This window comes from Thalassophryne amazonica, chromosome 11, assembly GCF_902500255.1.
Source record: "Thalassophryne amazonica chromosome 11, fThaAma1.1, whole genome shotgun sequence".
NCBI classification, from domain to species: Eukaryota; Metazoa; Chordata; class Actinopteri; order Batrachoidiformes; family Batrachoididae; genus Thalassophryne; species Thalassophryne amazonica.
Genome location: NC_047113.1, coordinates 90,637,808 through 90,660,921, shown reverse-complemented (window position 1 = coordinate 90,660,921; position 23,114 = coordinate 90,637,808). Strand labels below are relative to the sequence as shown.

At 42.3% G+C, this 23,114-nt stretch overlaps 1 protein-coding gene across 3 annotated transcripts in view; it reads right to left on the bottom strand.

The window, feature by feature from the left end:
* st3gal5 (ST3 beta-galactoside alpha-2,3-sialyltransferase 5) overlaps positions 1–23,114 on the bottom strand; it is an 82,442-nt gene that overhangs the window by 43,830 nt on the left and 15,498 nt on the right. For all 3 annotated transcript variants that reach the window (XM_034182342.1, XM_034182344.1, XM_034182343.1), the window contains exon 3: positions 3,259–3,376. In XM_034182342.1, coding sequence (XP_034038233.1) covers positions 3,259–3,376 — 118 coding nt within the window. The remainder of the gene's footprint in view (positions 1–3,258; positions 3,377–23,114) is intronic.

The following is a 23,114-nucleotide window of genomic DNA, read 5'->3' as shown; positions in this document are numbered from 1 at the left end:
CACAGTTTGGTGCGATGTTTGCAGCCGTTCATCATCCCCTTGCGTTAGTCGACTGGCGGCACCCACATGTCGCTTGATTTTTGAATAAAGCAAGAAATTTGCCGTGATGAACTCCCAAACTTCCAAATCGTTAGGCGGGCGCCTCGTACCCCTCACCACAGAGTCTCTGCGACTCAGCATGAGCGCAACATGTTGACACACACTTTTCTTTTTACATGATCCGACAGGAAGAGCGCTTGTGGAAGTCAAGCAGCCTCTAGCCACCCGGCTCTGCAGCCCGACGTACATGTGCGCGCTGGGCTGGATGCATAAGCTGCATGAACCATATTCATTGTGTTTATCGAGTTATTTATATATTTATTTTTCTGAGAACAGAAGTAGAATTTAAGTTTAATGCTGCTGAACGGCAGCCGCCCACTGTGCACGTGTGCACATGCACAGCGTGCTGAACGGATGATGTCAGCACTCTGGCTTCATTTTTTTCTTTTATTTTTATCAGAATACTTCCAAAAGATCGCGAAGCCCCTGCCTCCTGTCCTGCCACTGATAAGCCGTGCCATCTAATGGAATTCTGTTTAATGCGGTGCCCAGCTGTGCGATCATGGTGGACACATCGTGCCTGGCCACAGAGGGGAGCACAAACAGGATTTTCTCTCTTCATTTATTTATTTTTCTGTGGACCGCTGTGTTTTTTTAGTTTTTTTTTTTTTTTTTAGTGCTTTTTCTGCCCAAAGTTGTGGGAATTTTCCCAGCCTCTTTCACATAATAGCAATATAATAGTCCACATCCATCCTGAGCACTCTGTGCACAACTGTGTGGTCATTTCAGCCATGCCAGCGGCGCTGAGCATCCGAGACAGTGCCATGTGGTATTCACACAAATGTTTGCACCTACAAAGACCACACCAGAGTCGCTCCACTTGTGTGTTTGTGTACTACACGTCATGTCAGTGGCTCTCGCGCGGTATGTGTGCAGACTGCTTGAAATTTGTGGCTGTAATTTTCGCCGCAACTCCAGACGACATTCAGCAAACAGTGAGAATCCACATAAGAAAGTTATCGCCTTTTCGCATGTTTACGTGTGATTTTGTGTCTCCGCCTCCTTTCCACCAGTCATACATCAGTGAAATACTAGCCTTAGCCAGAGCACATCAGAAAAATGTATGACAGAATAATCACCATTTTTATCCATAATCATTACGTAACATTGGGGACTGACTTTTGCCCATCTCAAGGTCACTTCGCTCCACCTGCAGCTACTTAGTTTCATGCTTGAAATAATGACAGCATGTCAATCCAGGGTGGGTTTTTTGTATTAAAAAACACATCAAACACATCTAAATATGACTGAAAAGCACAAAGTAATAAATACAGACCCTGACAGATGCAACCAGCTGAGTTCTCCTCGTGTGTTCGCACACAGCAGCCATGCAGAATCACACCTGCTCTGCTTCCAAAGTAGTTATCTCCTTTCACAAATATCCAAATTATAGCAACACATAATGGCCAGTAAAGATCTGGTCACCAATTGTCACATTTGTGTTGCTTCCATCTGCCATTTGTGCGTTCACAGTCATTGATCCGGTAAGCGGATAATGGCAATAAACTGCTGCAGATGGGTCTGGTGCCATCTTTTACATTAAGATTACAAAAGCAGTCATTTTCTCTCAAAGTCTCCGTGTTCCCACCTTTGAACACACGGCTAAAACTCTGCTTTAGAAAAACTGCAAATGCTTGAACTCCAGCTATCTCAGTAAAGAAAAAAGGGCGACATCAGAGATTATTTACTAACTTGTGTCTGTGTCTTTTTGTCTTTGTCAGTGTTGCTTCTTCATGAATTGGTTCTGTGGGTTTTCTGTATCGCTTCTCTGTCTTCACTTGATAGTTCCATGTTGGTTTTCTGCTTTTATTTCTTGATTCAGCTTTGGGTATTGTTTAGTGTTTTGTTATAGTTGATTATTCGTTGCCTCTTTATTTATGCTCCGTTTTTCCACCTTTGCTTATTTTGCTCTTTTAAGTTCTATGTTTATTTTGTTTTTTTTATTTTTTTGTATTTTGTGGTTTTGGAGCTGTCTTTTGCGTTTGTGTTTTTTTTCTTCTTCTTGGTTATGTTTCAGTTGTGCTTATGTTTTGTTCTACTTTACTTGAGCTAAATGTTTTTTTGTTCACCTTGTGTTGTCACTTGACCTATGACCCTGCCACACCTGTCTTCCATTTTGTCATTAGTTTGAGTTGTACTTAAGTCGCTGCTGGTTTACTGGTCATTTGGTGGTTCCTTGCGTTTGATTCTCTGCCTACTCTGTTCAGGCTCCTCTTGGTTTGTGTCAGTACTTTAACCCCGGTTGTAATCTCCTTTTTTGGCTGTACTTCGTTTAGTTTTGACTCCTTGTTTGAACCGTCGTGTTTTTCCACATCATCTGCTCGCACTGATAAATCATTTTGGAAACATTAAAACCTCCTGTTTTTGCACTACTGCTTTTGTTATATTTGCTTCCTGCAAACTGGGTTTATTTTTTGGGCTTTCTTAAAACCACAACATAGTCAGCTCTTTAGACATTTCATTAACCAGAGATATGCACTTCAAACACTTAATACACACCATAAGCTCACTAAAACAAAGGGATCTGAGCTGCTCTCTAACCAACCAACCAACCACAATAACTTATAATTCCCAACCTGTCATTTAACAGTATGAAAATATTTATTCAAGGGGGGAAAATAATAATTTGAGGGTGATAACTCATAATTTGCCGAGTCAGTTTAAAAGAGTGTGATCCTGCTGAAGCCTGTTGGGCTTCAAACCCACTGGAAGGAGAAGATGGTGTGGACAGAACCAGCATGAAACAGAAACAGCAGGTCAAACAGCTGAGCAGCGACTACACAGCGTTGTAAAGTCACACCCAATGACAATCCAAGCGTGTGAAATGAGACTTAACCCCGCTGTGATCAAAAGCGGGGTTAAGTCTGCAGAAAGCAGTGACGCGTCTGCTGTGATGGTGCTTTGGTTGCACGGTGTGTTTAAGTCACTGACAAACCTGATGACCTGCTTTAGATTTCTCCAGCTGCCGGCACCTGAGGTGGCAACCACGACAAAATCTTTAATGCAGTCGTTTCATTTCAGAGAATTGTGGGTTCTGCTGATGTGATCTACCTCACAGAGCTACATATACTGTGCTCCAGGACCGTCTGTCCCGCGCCTGAGAACCTGCCCTCTGCAGAAGAGGACGACCCCTTTGGACACAATCGGCCTCGTGCTCACCTTTCGATGCGCAGGGCTGACGCGCACCTGCAGGGGTAGACTTGTCCGCATCTCAAACGGCGTCAGGTAGACAATCGATAACACCAAAAATCCTAGGACAACAAACATGCACTTGTGCCTGCAGAGAGAGAGAGAGAAAACAATTATTCAATCAACAGGAAATCAAAATGCAAAGATTTTTGTAATTTATCATTTATAACACTAGCAGAGGGGCCAGTCTTCACCTGGGTGAGGAGTTTTAAGTGTTTTTGTAAAAATGAAAAAAATTAAGCACACTGGAATCAGCACATCAACACTGTGGTTTTAGGCTATAAATAAACTACAGCACTTACACAGTGCCTTTAATCGTGCTGTATTATTCTACTAAAAATATCCAATATATCCATCAGCATTAAGATATTTGACAATTTTATATTTCATTTTGTTTCACGTTCTGTATTGGATTTAACTTGGAATAATTAATGCCATGATTTTTTTTTAACAGTGAAGTGTTTTTTGAGCATTTTATGTGTTTTATGAGCCAGTTGTTGAAGAATTTATTTATTAAGTTTATTCTATTTTATATAACAGCTGAGTGGATCCTTGTCATTTGATTGGTGCTTTGTGTGTCACATGACATGGATTAATTCATCCCATTTGTGTTGCATTCCATTTAGAGTGCAAATTTGGTTTCATACGGTACCATTGCACTCTGCACACACACGCACACGCATGTTCTCGTGCATGCACGCACATGTAATCGCACATGCATATGCGTGTGCACGTGTGACCACACGCATGTGCGCAATCACATGCACGTGCACGCACATGTACACACAAAACAAATCTACTGTGCTGTCTGGAGGCTGTTGGCAGGAACTTGGAAAGGAAAGCTGGACTCATTTCTGACGTGATTTTTTTTTCCGCTGCACTGAAGACGTACACAGTCTTTTTTTTTGGTAGTACACGCACACACAAGCGCCAACCAGGTTGCATGTGTGTGCGCGCGTGGGGGACGACTCTACGAGATGTAATTTGATTGAGCTAACTGATGCTGCTAATTCTCACACACACACACACACACAAAACAAATCCACTGTGCTTTTATGGAAGTCCGAAGTCAGTGCACAGCATCACTGGACTACATGTCACAGTGGAACACCAAAATGTAAGTCCCCTTTCTGTAGTTATATAAAACAAATAATAAGTTTTTACATTCTTTCAATGGAACAAATATTTAATTCGCTGAACGCTGGAACATACCATTCAACCACAAAGCCGAGTTCCAGCTTTTACCTCATGAAATATACTCAACAAAAATATAAACGCAACACTTTTGGTTTTGCTCCCATTTTGTACGAGATGAACTCAAAGATCTAAAACATTTTCCACATACACAGTATCACCATTTCCCTCAAATATTGTTCACAAACCAGTCTAAATCTGTGATAGTGAGCACTTCTCCTTTGCTGAGATAATCCATCCCACCTCACAGGTGTGCCATACCAAGATGCTGATTAGACACCATGATTAGTGCACAGGTGTGCCGTAGACTGCCCACAATAAAAGGCCACTCTGAAAGGTGCAGTTCTGTTTTATTGGGGGGGATACCAGTCAGTATCTGGTGTGACCACCATTTGCCTCATGCAGTGCAACACATCTCCTTCGCATCATCCGTGAAGAGAACACCTCTCCAACGTGCCAAACGCCAGCGAATGTGAGCATTTGCCCACTCAGGTCGGTTACGACGACGAACTGGAGTCAGGTCGAGACCCCGATGAGGACGACGAGCATGCAGATGAGCTTCCCTGAGACGGTTTCTGACAGTTTGTGCAGAAATTCTTTGGTTATGCAAACCGACTGTTTCAGCAGCTGTCCGAGTGGCTGGTCTCAGACAATCTTGGAGGTGAACATGCTGGATGTGGAGGTCCTGGGCTGGTGTGGTTACACGTGGCCTGCGGTTGTGAGGCTGGTTGGATGTACTGCCAAATTCTCTGAAACGCCTTTGGAGACGGCTTATGGTAGAGACATGAACATTCAATACACGAGCAACAGCTCTGGTTGACATTCCTGCTGTCAGCATGCCAATTGCACGCTCCCTCAAATCTTGCGACATCTGTGGCATTGTGCTGTGTGATAAAAGTGCACCTTTCAGAGTGGCCTTTTATTGTGGGCAGTCTAAGGCACACCTGTGCACTAATCATGGTGTCTAATCAGCATCTTGGTATGGCACACCTGTGAGGTGGGATGGATTATCTCAGCAAAGGAGAAGTGCTCACTATCACAGATTTAGACTGGTTTGTGAACAATATTTGAGGGAAATGGTGATATTGTACATGTGGAAAAGGTTTTAGATCTTTGAGTTCATCTCATACAAAATGGGAGCAAAACCAAAAGTGTTGCGTTTATATTTTTGTTGAGTGTATTTGTACCATTGAACTAATAAACATTCATTATTTGTATACTATTCTATTCCACACACTCTGACACAGCAGGTGGCAGTATGTGCCTTAAAAGCTGGTTTGTGGCCGCCAATAAACACAAAGCAGTTTTATTTGTATTTACTTAAAAAATGCAATGTTTATTTTCAGGCTGTGGCAGACAACAAGAGCAAAGTGAGCACCTTAAAGCAGTGATCCATATGGACTTTTAAAATGGCTGAGTGGATCCTTGTCATTTGATTGGTGCGTTGTATGTCATGCAACATGGATTATTCGTTCCATTTACCATGCAAATTTGGTTCAATATGATTTGTACCATTGCACGCTGCGAACCCCACCCATGCACACACTAGCAGGGGCAGTGTTTAGCTAAACATGACAGAGTTTGTTTTGTTGACAAACGACAATTTTAACAAGCTAATTGACGGTGCTAATTCTTCTAACACACACACACACAAAAACAAATCCACCCACCATAAGCTGTTTGGAGGCATGAACAGCTGTTAGGATGAAAACCTGGACAAATTTCTGACGCAATTTTTCACTGGACTGAGGTTGACTGAGAACAATTCTGGACTCCTATTTAAAGTTTGTGTTGGACTGTTGATGTCAAAGCACCAGTGACGCACACCAAAATGTAAGTCCCTTTTCTGTTGTTCCTAAATAAATATAATATCAAATGACAAGGATCTATTTTTGTTGTGGTTAGGGGTCCAGATGGGACCGGACTGTTACAGGCGATGGACTCAAATGCTGGGAGCAAGGACAAGAACAGCTTGTGAACCAAAAGAGATTTATTTACAGTAATGGATAACTGAGGAATTAAAGTACTGAGCTGGAGATGGTGCCTGCAGAGCTGAGACAGGGCCCGCTTGTAGCGGTGGAAATCTGCGCACAGAGCCAGGCTTGGGAGTTAGAGAGTGAGTTGGAATCCTGGATATTGGGACTGGAACTGAAGCCAGGTGGAACGCACAGAGCCAAGGACAAGAAACGTTCTAGGAGGACGAGCAGAACAAAGGTGAGTGAAGGAAGTCATGACACTGGAAGCCTTTAACAACAGAATGTTCATGGTAGGCTTAATACAGGAATGTTCACAGTTCAGGAAATGTTCACAGAGGTCAGAGGTCAGCAGCAGCATTTCTTGACTTCAGAATCGACTTGGAAGTTCTTAGTAGTTTTGCATAAAGGTGCCAGGTTACCATGAGATGAGCTGCAGGAAGCTCAGAAGTCCAAGAGCATGGAAGTGACAGTGTAGATCATGAATCAAAGACATGGATCAATATCCATGTCAATCTCAATGTAGATTCTGGCAAAGGCTGAGCTCAAAATCAGGGTTTAAGTAACCCGCTCCTGATGAGGAGCTCATGAGCGTCAGGTGCGAGGAGATAAGTTGCAGGTGTTCCTCGGCTCTGCAGCGCACCACCTGGAGGGAAAACAGACAAAACAGCACACAAGAGGAGACAGAAGGGGAAGGGGAGAGAGGCAGACAAAGGCAGCCCGCAACAATTTTAGCCGTTATATAAAACAAATGATTTGCCTCGTTGAATGGAACATTCCAGCTTTCCCATCATAAAATATTCGTATCATTGAAAGAATGTAAAAACATTCATTATTTGTATACTAATCATTCATGTGTCTTGAAAACGACATTTTAACAAATCACAAGTACCACATAACACAATGCTAACAGCTAACATTAGCAAGACAGAATGCCTCCTTTGTAAGCATTTTATAACAAACATTTGTAATAATACAGCTTGTTGTGTGATTAATTTGTGCAACAGAGCCTCTGAAGTGTGTGCTTCAGGTTTTGACACACAGAAAGCCACTACGCTGAGAGCGACACCTTCACCGTGGACAGCCGCTGCAGACACACATGGCTAGCCACACACGTAAGGCCGTTTACAGGAAGGGTTCATCCCAATTATTTTATTTTTGTTTTCCTTTTCTTCCATTGTAACTAATGATGAAGTTCTGTCATTCTGAACAGACGAAATTTGTTTAATTCAGTTCAAATAAAAACAAGTAACAGTGGCCATAAGAACCCTGCAATTAGCAACAAGGCTTCAAGCCACTGAGTACGTCTGTCTGCCTGTATTTTATGCAACAATTATTACACATTTAAAAGCTGCCAACATGGCAAAACAAGAGGTTCACTTGTCCTCACCTGCATCTATCACAGCCCAAAATATCACAGCTGAATATGCAGTCATTTTTACAGTTACTTATGAAAATTCTGCCAGCCTCACTGACTCACATGACTGACTAACTGACTCATCATCACAGGGAACATGATGGCAAGTTACGCATAGGTCAATTAAAAATGTATTTAAAAACCAGACCCAAAGTGCTTGGCATTTTAAAAAGAATGAACAGAAAATAAAAACAGTCAACACACAACACTAGAAGCACTCAGAGAGTGCAAACCTCCGCCAAGGCCATGGGGTCACTGACGCCATAACATCTACACGCCGTGGAATCATTGAACCTAAAAAAGTCTAACAATGATGTTTGCTCAGTAGTAAAAAAAAAGTTTCATCTGCTGTGACTGGATAGCATGTATCCTTAGTGCTTGGCATCACAGTTTATTGCAACTTGCACCTTTCCCAGAAGCTTCTGTCATCTGAGCACTGATATTGATATTGCATGTGCTTATAGACAAAAACAAATAAGAGACAAAATTCAATTTATTATTCAACTAAACTGCAAATATATGAATTTTTTTATCATTTATGAAACACTTTTCCATTTCCAACCACTCCACAAAATTTAATCAAAATCCGTTCAAAGCTTTTTGAGTTACCCTGCTGACAGACAAATAAACAAACAAACGCAACCGAAAACATAACCTCCTTGGCGGAGGTAAAAAACATTACAAAATAAAACCTTGAGCATACTATAAACTGCAAGAAGAGAAATTAAACCAAATTATACCTGAACCAGTTCATCAATCATAAACGCAGGGAAAAATATGTTTTAAGCCTTGAGCTAAAAACCTCTACAGTTTGTCTAATATCAGCTGGTAGGCTGTTTTATAACCTGAGTGTCAGATGCGCAAAAGCTCTATAACCTACCAACCGCTTCTTTACCCATGGAACACTTAAGGTGTCCATATACGAGGTCTATTAGAAAAGTATCCGACCTTATTATTTTTTTAAAAAACCATATGGATTTGAATCACGTGTGATTGCGTCAGACAAGCTTGAACCCTCATGCGCATGGGTGAGTTTTTTCATGCCTGACGGTTGCGTCATTTGCCTGTGAGCAGGCTTTGAGTGAGGTGTGGTCCACCCTCTCGGCGGATTTTTATTGTGAATAGATGTCTGAACGATTTGGAGCTTTGCTGCATCAATTTTTTTCCAGAAACTGTGAGAGACCTCCAGGTGGACACCATTCGAAAAATTAATATGGCTTTCAGGGACGATTTTATGGGGATTAAACAGATTAAGGAGTGTTACTGCCGCTTTAAGGACTGCGCACAACTCCTGAGAGCGCAGCGCGCTCCCAGCCCCCCATCAACAGGCTGACACCCCGCTGAAACAACCAGATCATTTCCAACATGAAGGCTTTGTTGATCCGGGACCTCGTCTGACTTTCACAAAAAGGCAGAACACGTGGACATCTGCACTTTTTCGGCACATTCCACCGTTACAGGAGTTTTTTTCATGGAAAGAAAAGTGGAGGGACGCGTCACGGAGCCGTTCATTGCGCGGGACAAAACCATCTCGGTGTTGGTCTCACAGAACGGCTTTCAGGTGGATTTCAGACTGATTCCGGTTGCTTTCCAGTCGTGTGACTATCCGATTGTGATTGTGCATGAGCTGGACATGCCAGAACATGTCCTGTAAGCTTCATCACGGCGTTTCTTTGCACCGAGCTGCTGTACCGCGACCTGTCCTCAGCAACAACCAAGGTCCTGTCCAATCTCCTATCACAGATGTTTTTTGTTTTGTTTAATTGCATCTATTGCAATATATTTTGAGTGACAAATAAGCAAAAATAAACTTCTGGTTGCCTGAAAAGGTGCTCTAGCAAAGTCACAACACAAAAAAGCTGTCCACTCTAAAGAAAGAAAGAAAGAAGACACTGGTGCCCAATAAAAACCTTGCTATATGGGCATGGGGCCTAACGAGGGTCCTTTTCTTCAGACAGGAGCATCAACTGAAAACATGGCGCCATTTTGGGTCCAACTGTGCTGAACTACTGAATGAACGTTTTCTGTTTTCAATATTTATCATTTAACCACATACAGCAACACATCCAGGTACAGGTACTATCAATATAAAATATTGAAGCTATCAAATTTACATGAATTTACAATTTATGATGATTAAGTAATTTAAAGCCTTATTTATGCTTCTGTAACTCTGTAACTCCTGTGTCGTGCAATGATGCCCTTGACAGTTTTAAAGTTCTCGGTCACTGGATTATGCTTTATTATGGATTAATTTGACCCTCAACAAGCTTTTCTTTCTACAACCATCACCTCCAATTTAAAGGTAAGCTGAACAATTTCCTCTTTTTCCAATTCCGTGTTGTAAATTTGCGGATTTTTCTGCCAAACATATGTGATCCTGAAATGTAATCAGCGTGCGTACTGTATAAACTATTAAAATATGAGAGGAAAGAGTGAAAGCAGAAAAGTGTCAAATCACAGCCTTTTGCTGTGTCTGATTTAACAGCTGCACGCCCAGGTTTTTTTTCTACTCATGTCACTACTCTCTGACTAAAGGGATGCTAGGCCTAACCGGCCTGCATCTTAATATGCTGGCTCTAGAAGTTCAACTACATACTGAGGAACCAATCATTCAGGATCTCGTGGAAGGCGCATGCTCATTCAGCGACCGGCAGCAAGAGAGTGTCTCCTCAGTTTGTATGAGTTTATTTTAAGTGTTATGGTACTAGGTGCGGCATTTTTTTTCTGTCACGATTGCTAACGTATGGTTCTGTGAGTTTTACTGGTTTCCCTGAGTGTACCTGTGGGAATATGGAGATAATAGTGTTGATTCTGCTGTGGATGGCGTCTTGCTCCGCGGTGTGCCTCAGGTCGCTTCCTCCTGGGTTGTCGGCACCGCGGATCCAGTACAGCAGGGAGTTTCTTCTTCAATGGAGGGATTCATCTTCTGCCGACCTTCCCTTGGATTTGTTTTTGCCGGGTGCTGATCCAGCGGATTATGGAAAAAGCCGGCTGAATTCCTTTGCGTGGAAAACCAGGAAGCGGGGGAAAAGGGGCGGGGCATGTCAGAGACTTCGGAGACAGAGCCTAAACCATATCCCATTGCCCTCTATGATGTTAATAAATGCACAGTCACTCAGAAATAAGGTGGACGAGTTGCAAGCACACGTCAGATTTCAACATGAATACAGAGATGCATGCCTTCTGGCTATTACGGAATCTTGGCTTACAGACCGTGATGTGGATGCGGATCTGGATATAGACGGTTTTGGAGTGCCTTTCCGCCTCGACCGGGATGCTGGGGTTACTGGCAAATCACTGGGAGGGGGTGTGTGCCTTTACGTGAATGAGCGCTGGTGCAAAAATGTTCTTGTCAGAGATAGTTGCTGTACAAAGGACGTTGAGTTGCTGGCTGTCTCCCTTCGCCCCCATTACCTGCCCCGGGAATTCCCACAAATATTTGTCATGGTGGTATATGTCCACCCCAGAGCAAATGTGGATAAAGCATCCGAGGCTATATTGAATGAGACTCAGAAGCTGCAGTCTAAATGTCCTGATGCGCCCATTTTTGTCCTTGGTGATTTTAATAAATGCTCTCTTAAACAAGTGCTGAGGAATTTTTACCAGTATGTGACATGTTCAACCAGACATAACAAAATACTGGACATGTGCTATGGCTCAGTGAAAGGAGCATATAGATCTTTCTCTCTTCCACCGTTGGGCGGGGCTGATCATAACTGCGTGCAGCTCATCCCGGTGTATCGCACCATGTTGAGGAGCGGCAGTGTCCTGACCAGGCAGATAAAGCAATGGACAGAGGACTCTGTTGTGCGTCTGCAAGGTTGCTATGACTGCACGGACTGGGAAATATTTAAGGAGTCGTCAGTTATGTTACTTTTTGTGAAGATTTGGTGATTCCCAAAAAGACAGTTAAAATCTACCCAAACGCTACACCTTGGGTCTCAAGAGCACTGAAAGTTCTATTCAACAAAAGAAAAAAGGCATTCCGTGAGGGAGATCTCCCAGAGCTAAACAGATTAAAAAGGGAGATCAAATGTGAAATTAGGAGAGCAAAATACAACTACACAGCCAGGATCGAGAAACAATTTACCCAAAATAAGTTAGGTTCTGCTTGGGATGGCCTAAATACCATTCTAGGGAAAAATAGTAAAAAAATCTAAAGTCATCCTGGCTGGGGCTAAATCGGACAAACAACTTGCCCAGAATTTTAATCAGTTCTATAGTAGATTTGATACACTAAATTTTAGTGATGAACTATTTAAACTAAAAAATGATTTGTGCTGTCCTGGTTCTCCACCTTTTGATGAACGTTCCATGATCAGCTTCTTTAAACGTACTAAAGTTAAAAAAAAGTCCAGGACCTGACAATATTTGTGGTCGTTTGCTGTCTTCTTGTGCGGAGCTTGCTCAACAAAAGGTTCCAAAGAATTGGAAACAGAGCATAGTAATACCAGTGGCTAAAAATAAGCATCCCAAAGTTTTAAATGACTTTAGACCGGTAGCCCTAACATCTCTTGTTATGAAGGCATTTGAAAGACTTATGAAACATGAATTGCTTTCACATGTAGAGTCATTACTAGATCCCTTCCAGTTTGCCTATAGGGCTGGCTGTGGAGTGGAGGATGCTACTGCCACACTTTTAAATCTTGTTTTTAAACACCTTGAGGACAACAAAGCACATGCCAAACTTTTATTTCTTGACTTTTCATCTGCTTTTAATACTATCCAACCTCACATTTTAATTGACAAACTTGTGAATAATTTTTCTGTAGATTTTAATATTGCTGGTTGGATTTTAGATTTTTTAACAGACCGATCACAGAGAGTCAGAGTAAATGGGTACATGTCAGACACCCCTTTGTCCTCAACAGGATCTCCTCAGGGCTGTGTCCTTTCGCCACTTCTGTACATATTGTACACTAATGATTGTCAAAGCCATCACGAAAATCATTTTATTTTGAAATTTGCAGACGATACTGTCATTGTTAGTCTCTTACATAATCATGAGAATAATCATGGCCCGGTGGTGGAAGATTTTGTAAAGTGGTGTGATAAGTCATATTTACAACTAAACGTGGCTAAAACAAAAGATATGTCTGTGGACTTCCGACGACAGCTCACACCAGCTCAGGCTACCTTCATTAAGGGCCAGCAGGTGGAGTCTGTGGAAACTTATAAGTATCTGGGGACTATAATTCATGACAAGCTAAACTTTAATGTTAATACTGACATGTTGTGTAAAAAGGGTCAACAATATTTGTTCTGTCTTCGTAAATTGTCTTATTTTCAAGTGGATAAGACTATTATGATTCTTTTTTACAAATCTTGTATTGAGTCTGTTTTAACCTTTTCTATGTTGTGCTGGTATGGGAATCTCAGTCTTAAGGCTAAAAATTCACTGGTTCAAATAGTGAAGGCCTGTGGAAAGGTACTGGAAGTACCACAGAGTATGTTGTCTGACCTATACTACAGACAAGTAAAGAGGAAAGCATCGAGTATATTGTCGAACTCTGATCATCGTCTTTTTAGTGATTTTCAATATTTACCTTCTGGCTCACGGCTCAGGTTTCCCTCTGTGAAGGGTAACAGATTTAAGTTCTCTTTTGTTCCTGCAGCCATTGCTGTTCTGAACGCAGGCCAAGGAAGGAGTTAAAACTGGAAGCATTTTAATGGACTGTATTGTAATGTCTGGAGTGTAATTGTTTGTGATGCTGCACCATGGTAATGGTACTGGTGTGTGTTCTGTGTGTCTGTGTGCTTTTGATGTATTCTCAGGCTGCAGAACTGGTTGCCCCATGGGGGACACAAATAAAGTGAAAGTGAAATGAAGTGATCTTGAACATTAACAACATAACCTTGAACCCTGTCCTTTCATGGACAGACCGTCTCTGTCACAGTGTACAATCACAGGGCCAAAGTGTGAAATGATCGTATGAATATCTTTGCCTGTGTCATGATCCAGCCCTGCAGGGCCATCTGTCATACGTATGGACTTGTATCCACGTTTGTATTCTGAGCCTTCTGTGTTTTATTCATGTCTTGTCATGTTATCATTGGTTTTGTTTCTATTTCATCCTCCTTGTATTTGTTCACACTTAGTCACTTTAGTCCTAGTTTATTCTGCTTATCACATTTATTGCATTATGCGTTAGTCACAGGTTTTTGTTATTATTTACCTTCAGTTATCTCGTTTTATTTATTGCGCTATTCTGTAGTCAACGGGTGTGTTTATTCTCTGTTCTATTTTACTTCGCCACTTTGTTTCTTTGTCACTTTATATACTTCAGCCATGTTTCAGTTCTTTTCTAGTTTGTTCTGCCGGTTTATGTTTTCATTGTTTATCATTTAGTTATCAGTTATGCTATAATGTTGGGTTTTGTTTTCTGTTATCATGTAGTGTCTGTTTTTCCTTTAGTTGGTTCAACCACTTTCTTTTCTTTCTCAGTTCCAGTTTAGTTTTACTTTGGTGTTTATTTGTTCCCTGATTAAGTCTCATGTTCATGCTTGATTCTAGTTGCCTCGTCACAGTTATATTCTGTCCTTAGATGCTGTGTTAGCACTGTTCTCAGTTTGCCCTCACATCCATCTGATTATGTTCTCACATCACTGCACCAGCCATTGTGTCTTTGTCGCACACTTTGTTTCTGTCTGCTTTGTCTTTTCATTCACTCCCGCTCTTGCACCTGCTCACATCTTTGTTTCTTTCATCACTCCACTCTGTGTTTTCCTGCCTTCAGTCTCTTGCACTTGCCTTTGTCTTCCCTGGTCACGCCCCCTTCCAAAACCTTCACTGGCACCTGTGTCTTGTTCCACTAATTACACCACCAGTTATTTAAGCCTGCACAGTCTCACAGCTCACTGCCAGATTGTTGAATGTTATTCACTTTCCAGCCCTCAAACCTTGTCCTGTTTTGTCTTCGTATCAGCCTGCCGGTATTTGACCTCATTCTGTCCATGACCATGTTTTTTGCCTTTTCCTCCGAATGCCACCACGCCTTGTGTTCTGACCTCAGCTTGTTTATTCGACCTCGTCTCAGCCTACCGTCTGTCTGTACCTTTGCTTTAGGGCTGCAACAAACAATTATTTGGATCATCGATTAATCTGATGGGGTTTCGATACGATTAATCGATTAATCGGATTAGCAGGGAATTTTTTAAAAATGTGCCAGGGAAACAATTTTTTTCTCCTTCCATCACTTCATTTAACAACAGAACATTATTTGAAAACTTAAAATACTTCAAAATCAACAAACTGTCAAATGTCCCTTGGCTGTTGAAATGTAAAATAATAAAGAATAAAACAGTTTATAATAAAGAACAAAAATAATTATTTCAAATGGCACTGCTTTATCAAAGGGCTGAGTTGCCATAAAACAACACTGAAGCATGTAAGTTATAAAATATATATATATATATTGCTGCAAATGAGCAATTAGCATAACCAGTTAACCATAAAACCTAAATCAAAAACTGTAGCCTGACTCATTATATCTGCAACATTCTCTGTATAACTTGTAAACTATGTGGTCGTTTCACAATGACACGTGACTCATCCCACATATATTCTCTCTCTCTCTCTGAGCAAACTTTGGAAACATGAAGGCTTTCAACTGTAAAATAGAGCCTATAAATGAATTTCTGGAGCTCTTTGAATGTTTAAAAAAAAGAAAAAAAAAGGCACTTGTCCGGTCGGACAACGATTTAGAGCTATTACTTGTCTGATCACATTTTACACTTGTCCCGGACAATCGGACAAGCGTTAATGTCGATGGTCGGACTTTGACAACATTAATAAAAAACTGTCGGTGGTGTTACTGTTTTCTTTTTCTCTCACTCTGCCCCTCACCTCACTGCTCTGGGAGACGCGCTGACAGCCTGAGCCTGACTAGCTTCATATCACTGCCGGACTTGTCATACTGAGACGTTACGACTGCTTAAACAAAAATAAAGATTTGTTAACTTACCCAGACAATGAGCTCTCCCCTTCCTCTTTGATGACTCCGACATCCTTTCGTTTGAGATGCATCATTACCGTTGTACTCCCGTGCCATGCGAGGTCCGACTTGCAAATGTTGCAGTTAACAAACGTCTTTGCGTTAACGTAAAGTGCTCCCACACTTCTGAAGTCTTGACTTTCTTCTGTCTACTTGCTTCTGCCATATTCTAAGCGTGTGGTTCTTCTACAAAACAGCGTCTGATCTGCTCTGTGCACTGCTCGCTTCTGGCGCCATAATCGCTCGACACAACGCATCGATGATGCTATGTGTTGCCAACGCCTGACGTAATCGAATTTTATCGATTCGTTGTTGCAGCCCTACTTTGCTTCACTGCTGGACCTCTTGTGTACCGAATCCCTGCCTGTTACAACGATTAAACCAAATTCTAACTGCATCTGCTGCGACAGTTTGCATTTGTGTACCACCCAGTTTGTGCCACGCCCTGACAACCTGCCGGAATCATCAACATTCCAGTTTAATCCAAGTTTAAAGGCAGAAAGTACAGTGACAACAGGATGAACCAGGTTTGGCACCCAGCAAAAAAAAAAAAAAAAAACTGCCTCACAGAAAACTGGTTTAATACGCAACCCTGAGGTAAACAAAACTGAGCAAGCATATGTCCTGAATGGACTGTGAACGTGCTTGTTGTGTGTGTTTGAAAATGGAAACACACTCACTATAGGTGGAGATGTCCGCTGGTCAGAAAGCAGTTAATATGTTACCAACAACTCATAATGGCCCAGTTTAATTACCCCTACGAACCAACACAGGTGCTCTGTGTGTGTGTGTGTGTGGTTGAGCTAACAGTACTAATAAATGGAACAGTTGCTGTGTGTGTTGAATGCTTGTTCTCCAAAGCAAAGGTCAAACAACATTCTGACGTGTGTTACCTCGTAGTGTGATATATGACAGATGGTGCAAACTATTACTTTTTAAAACCCTGTTAACTAAACCAATAGTTTGAGTCAGATACCAAAATTAGAGCAAATTTAACTTTTGACCTCTGTACAAACTGAAACTGACCTTTGTCACCATTTTTACTGTTTTCACCCCACAACTCCAGAACATTCTAGATTAAGAATAATAAAGATGATAAAATAAAGATTTCAATAGTAATTATCAATATAAATGGAGCTTTTTTAAATGTTGACCTCTGTGTCATCCTTCACTGACCCTTACCTGACTACAGCTGCCACCCTGGGATGACCATCATACATTTTTGCGTATGCCATGGTACACTGAGGCTGGATCCAGTGTTGTTTAGTTACCTTAAGTCATAGCGAAACCCTGCTTGGCCAGTGGACTTTTAAGACAGTTTCCCAAAAACACATGAACACACTAACACTGGGAAACTGTTGTGTGGGCCGCTGAAGAGGAGGTACTGCTGGCCCACCACCACAAGATGGCGCCCTGCTTGAAGTGCGGGCTTCAAGTACAAGAGGGCGTTGGAGCGACCGGGAGTGACAGCTGTCACTCATCATCAGTACCAGCTGTCACTCATCCACTAATCATCACCATCACCATAAAGGCCGGACTGCAACTCCACCTCCCCGCCGAGAAATCAGCTACCCTAAAGGTAATTTCTCTGCTGAAGTTAAACTGAACAAGAGTCTGATCTCATTTACAGCCGTTTTCCTGTGACGTGTTCTTATCTGCTGTATTGGCGTTTGGTGTGGACTGCGACAGCTTCGCCTCACACCCCAACCAGATAAGTGGTTTCACAGGAGCTGTACGAGTGTGTTATTGGAGGTGGAGGTTCTCCCTCCTTACGGAACACAGACTGAAGAATTACTGAGTGTGCGAACTCACACTCACCTGCACTGTTTCTGTTCTCTCTGCCAGCAGTACCAGGTCTGACAGCTGGAGACGGTGGCCACCTGGGGACCCAGTTCTTGGCGGCTCCGGTGTTCTTCAGATCCGTTGGTGGTGGAAGCCGTGTGGGATCCAGCTCGTTTTCTGGACAGACGTCTCCTATCCTCGAGCCTGCCCACACGTCACTCAACGTATAATTGACTGTTTTTCCAAACCTGTTTTGTCTGTATTCCGTTGTGCACGTCATAACATTAAATTGTTACTGTTTTGGCTTATCCATTGCCCGTTCATTTACGCCCCCTGTTGTGGGTCCGTGTTCCTACACTTTCACAACAGGAAACAGCATCTCTGAACTTCAGTTTACTCTACACAACCCAGAGGAACATAGAAAGCTTCACACCCACTTTGCCCTCTCCACTACATCGCTGTTCATGCTAGTGCCAGCATACATACCACAGGTGAAAACAACCAAACCAGTTCAGAGGCAGATACGAGTGTTTTCAGAAGATGCCTCTTCAGCACTGCAGGACTGACAGCTGTGACATCACAGCGCAGAACGTGTTGAAGCAGATGGCCATCCACAACCATCACAACCACAGCATCACCAATCTACTACATGGTGTGTATACAACAGGGAAAAGACGAACCACAGCGGCAAAGATGGACGATGTGTCGGTGTGTTCAGTCACACACCTCTCAGGCTGCAACTCGGCAAAGTTAAAAAACAAATTAATAACAGGTCTGGGGCTGTCAGTCAGGCCCATTAGCATTTCAATGTCATCTCACATAACACGCCAAAGCAGGTCAGCATTTCTGTCTAGAGTAAGAAAAGAAGTTTGGCTTTTGTTTATTAAATGCTTGGAGGCATGCAAATAATTGCTAAGTGAGCATGTTGTGATGTTAGCGCTGTTTACACGAGCACACCTGAATGTTTGCATGTGACATTATGCCACATGACACATAATGTGTCATGATACATTATGTGACATTATGTATCATGACACATTATGTGTCATGTCACATTATGCCACATGACACATAATGTGGCATGATACATAATGTATCATGTCACATTATGCCACATGACACATAATGTGGCATGATACATAATGTATCATGTCACATTATGCCACATGACACATAATGTGGCATGATACATAATGTGACATCATGCCACATTATGTATCATAATGTATTATGTCACATAATGTGACATGATACATTGTCACATAATGTATCATGTCACATTATGTATCATAATGTATTATGTCACATAATGTGACATGATACATTGTCACATAATGTATCATGTCACATTATGTGACATAATGTGTATCATTATGTGACATGTCACATTATGTCACATTATGTGTATCATAATGTGGCATGATACATTATGTCACATTATGTGTATCATAATGTGACATAACGTATCATGTCACATGATGTGACATAATCTCACATAATGTGATTATAATGTGATTATAATGTAATTATGTTTCATAATTATCATATACTATCATATGTGACATCACATATGATACACATAATGTCATATGTGACATGTCACATACGTATGATACACATAATGTGACATTATGTGTATCATAATATGACTATGTGACATTATGTGTATCATAATGTGATGATACACATAATGTCACATTATGTGACATTATGTGTATCATCACATTATGATACACATAATGAGGTGGAGGTGGAATTCCCACCGTTGTTGTTACGGGGTGTACACACACCCACACTTGACTGTCTTTGCTCTTCGCCAGCAGTACCAGATCCGACACGCTGAGACGGTGGCCACCTGGGGAATTCGGGACCTGGCGGCTCCAGTATTCTTTGGGTTCGGTGGCGGTGGAAATCGTGTGGTTCCGGTTCATCTCCAGACGGACGTCTCCTATCGTCGAGCCTGCCCACACGACACCTTTATCCACTGACTTGTATTTATTCTATAATCTGCTGTGTGTGGTTGTGACATTCACAACAGTAAAGTGTTCAAATTTAACTCCCTCTATTGTCCGTTCATTTGCGCCCCCTGTTGTGGGTCCATGTCACTACACTTTCCCAACAGCAGGTCTCCATTCCCCACATGCTAGCGGCGGTGCGACTCCAGCTGCAGCGGCCTTCACCCACTTACCTCAAATCGGATGACGGACTGCTTCAAGTTTAGTACACATAAACAGTGTCAAATGTATATGTGTTGTCTTTAATTTTGATGTGTGCCATTATTACGGTAAACAAGTAATAATTGTGGATTAATTGCTGTATCTTGTAATAGGTAATTAGAGTGTAAACGTAATTGCCATTTTTTGGGATCAATAAAGTTGTCTGAAGTCTGAACGCCGGACAGCGAGACGGGAGAGGCCAACGACCTCAAGAAGGGAGACGGGCGCATTCAGAGCGGCAGGAGGCGCCACCGAGACATGTTGATGACAGATACGGCAGATTCCAAGATGTCAATCAGGTAGCCTGGTTCGACGTGCTGGCTGTGGCTGTGTTTAACAATCTACACAGTAACTGTGGTTCCATGCCGAGGTCTGCTGCAACACAGAGGTTAGCCGTGACGTGTCCACATATCGCCTGGTGCTACATTTATTTTCTCCACTGTATGTGGCCCTGTGACAGATTGGAGTCCTGTCCAGGGTGTACCCCTCCTCATGCTCTATGACTGCTGGGATAGGCTCCAGACCAACACCACCACCACCCCCCCCCCCCCCCACCCCCCATGACCCTTAATTGAAGTAAGTGAGTATAGAAAAATGGAAGCATGGACAGACATCTGCATTTATCTGGGCTGATAAACATGCGAGAATCAGCAGATCATATCTGCAAAGGAACAGATCCCATAGTGGGCGTGGCCTACCCATTCTTATCTGCTACATTTTGGTGGCTAAAGCTCATAAGATTATGCTCTGGTTCACCTTGGCTCAGAGCAATTGGTGCTGGATTGAAGTCATATCATGCTCTTCTTCACTCCAGGCCCATCACATTTCACATCCAATTCTATTGTAATCAGCACACTGAAAATCTGGGCACAAATTAGGCGCCACCTCAGCTGGCTCACTCTCTCCAAGACAACTATTTGCAACAACCACTGTTTTTTCCCCCGGCTAAAACTGACCCTTGATTTATGTCCTTAGAGGAAAACTGCATTCCCTATTTGATGGATATGTATGTGGATGAGGTGTTTAATAGTTTTGGACAACTGTGCACTCATTTCAATCTGAATACCTCAGATTTCCTTAGATATTTTCAGCTACATGACTTTGCCAGGACTCACTTTTCTTTATTCCATCAAATTTCACCCCATGTGGTCGTGATGTAACACTTAAAGCTGAGCCTTTATAGAAGGGACACATTTCTTGCTCTTGTAACCTTTTTTGTTTCCATCATCTGACCCATTCATTAATAACATACTGTAAGGGCCAACTGGGAGAATGAATTGCAGATTGCCCTGTTGGATGACTTCTGGAAAATGTCTTGCATGCAGTCAATTCTTCCTCCAGCTGTGCCAGAGTTAGCTTAACACAATTCAAAGTAAGATACAGAATACACAATAGTAAGGTCAGACTTGACAAGCTCTACTCAGGCAAACTAGATGAAGGGTGTTCTAGATGTTCTCAGACCCCCTGTGATTTGACCTACATATTTTGGTTGTGCCGGAAATTGTCCAACTACTGGCATAGATTTTTTGATACAATTTCAAAGATTTTGGATTTCAAAATCAGTTATTCTCTCCACATAACTAGTGATATTAAAGTATCAGTGACTCAATGGAATTTCATTGCCTTTACCTCTCTGCTTGCTTGCTGGAGAATTTTGCTTTTGTGGAAGTTGTCCTTCAATTAAGGCCTGGTTGGACAATGTCTTGTTTCTTTTGAACTGGAAAAAAATTAAGTACATGCTCAGAGGCTCCTCTGAGTGGTTCTACCACAGTTGGAAGCCTCTAATTAATTATGTGAAGCATCTTTCACCTGGAGAAGTCTCCCTGTAATGTAAGGCAGTGAAATTGGGATGATCCTGCTCTGGGGGTCTTGGTTGTGTTCTGGTTGGAACACAATCAAGTGCCTGACTGCCACTGGTTCTTTTTTCTCTTTCAATTATTGATCAGTCCTCTACGTTTCTTTTCTTTTTGTGGTTTTCTTCTTTTTTCTTTTCTTTTTTTGTTTCTCCTTCGGTTTGCTCTTTGGGTTCGTTTTTGTTCGTTTGTTTATAATTTTCAGTAAAATACACTGATTAAAAAAGAGAGAAAATTTGGCAAAAAAATATGTGCCAATCTCCCAGTGTATGTAACAGAGTGAAATTTGGATGATTCTGCTCTGGGGGTCTTGGTTGTACTTTACCGTCTGCCCACCCGCCACTTGCACGGTCACAGGAGCCACGTTTTTGTTGTTGTTTTAAGTTATTGGTCGGCCCTCCATGTGTGTTTTTTTGTTTGTTTTTTTTTAGTTTGTTTGTTTTTTCCATGGTCTGTTTTTTTTTGGGGGGGGGGGGGGGGGTTGTTTTGTGTTGTTTCATAAAATATACCAATAAATAACTTAAAATTACCATGACATTCATGCTCATGTATGCAAACTTCCAACCACAACTGTCTTTACTGAATCCAGAGCATGTTGTGGCTTGACATAAGAAGACAGCAAAATATTTCAAGAGGTAGGAACCATGTCTGGGGCATCTCGACAATGTTGGGGTCAACTGGAACTGTTGGGAAGGTGTCGTAACACGGACCCACAACAGGGGGCGCTAATGAACGGACAATGGATAAGGGAAGGAGTAACAATTTAATGTTGCACAAGAACACAACGTAAAATAAACAAAGGTACTGCCAATCACACACAAGAGGATTGCGGGCAGGCTCGAAGATAGGAGACCTCAGATGAACGAAGAGCCGGGACCCACACCGCTTCTACCACCAACGGCCTGAAGAACACCGAAGCCGCCAAGCCCCGAGTCCCCAGGTGGTCTCTGTCCTCCGTTGTCGGCCCTGGTACTGCTGGCAGAAAAAACAGAAGGTAGTGAGTGTGAATCCTCACACCCAGCAACCTTGATTATTGATTCTTGTGGAGGGAGAGCCTCCACCTCCAATCATACACACGTGCAGCTCCGAAAATCCAGTCAAGGAAATACCACCAGGAAAAAACAGCTGCAAAACAGATCAGATTATTATTTGACGTATAAGTCAGCAGAGAGATTACCTTGTATCGTAGGAGATTTCTCGGCGAGGAGGTGGAGTCGCCACCCGGCCTTTATGGTGATGGTGATGATGAGATGACGAGTGACAGCTGGTGTTGAGGATGATTGACGGCTGTCACTCCCAGTGGTTCTGGCGCCCTCTTGTGCTTGAAGCCCGCACTCCAAGCAGGGCGCCATCCGGTGGTGGTGAGCCAGCAGTACCTCCTCTTCGGCGGCCCA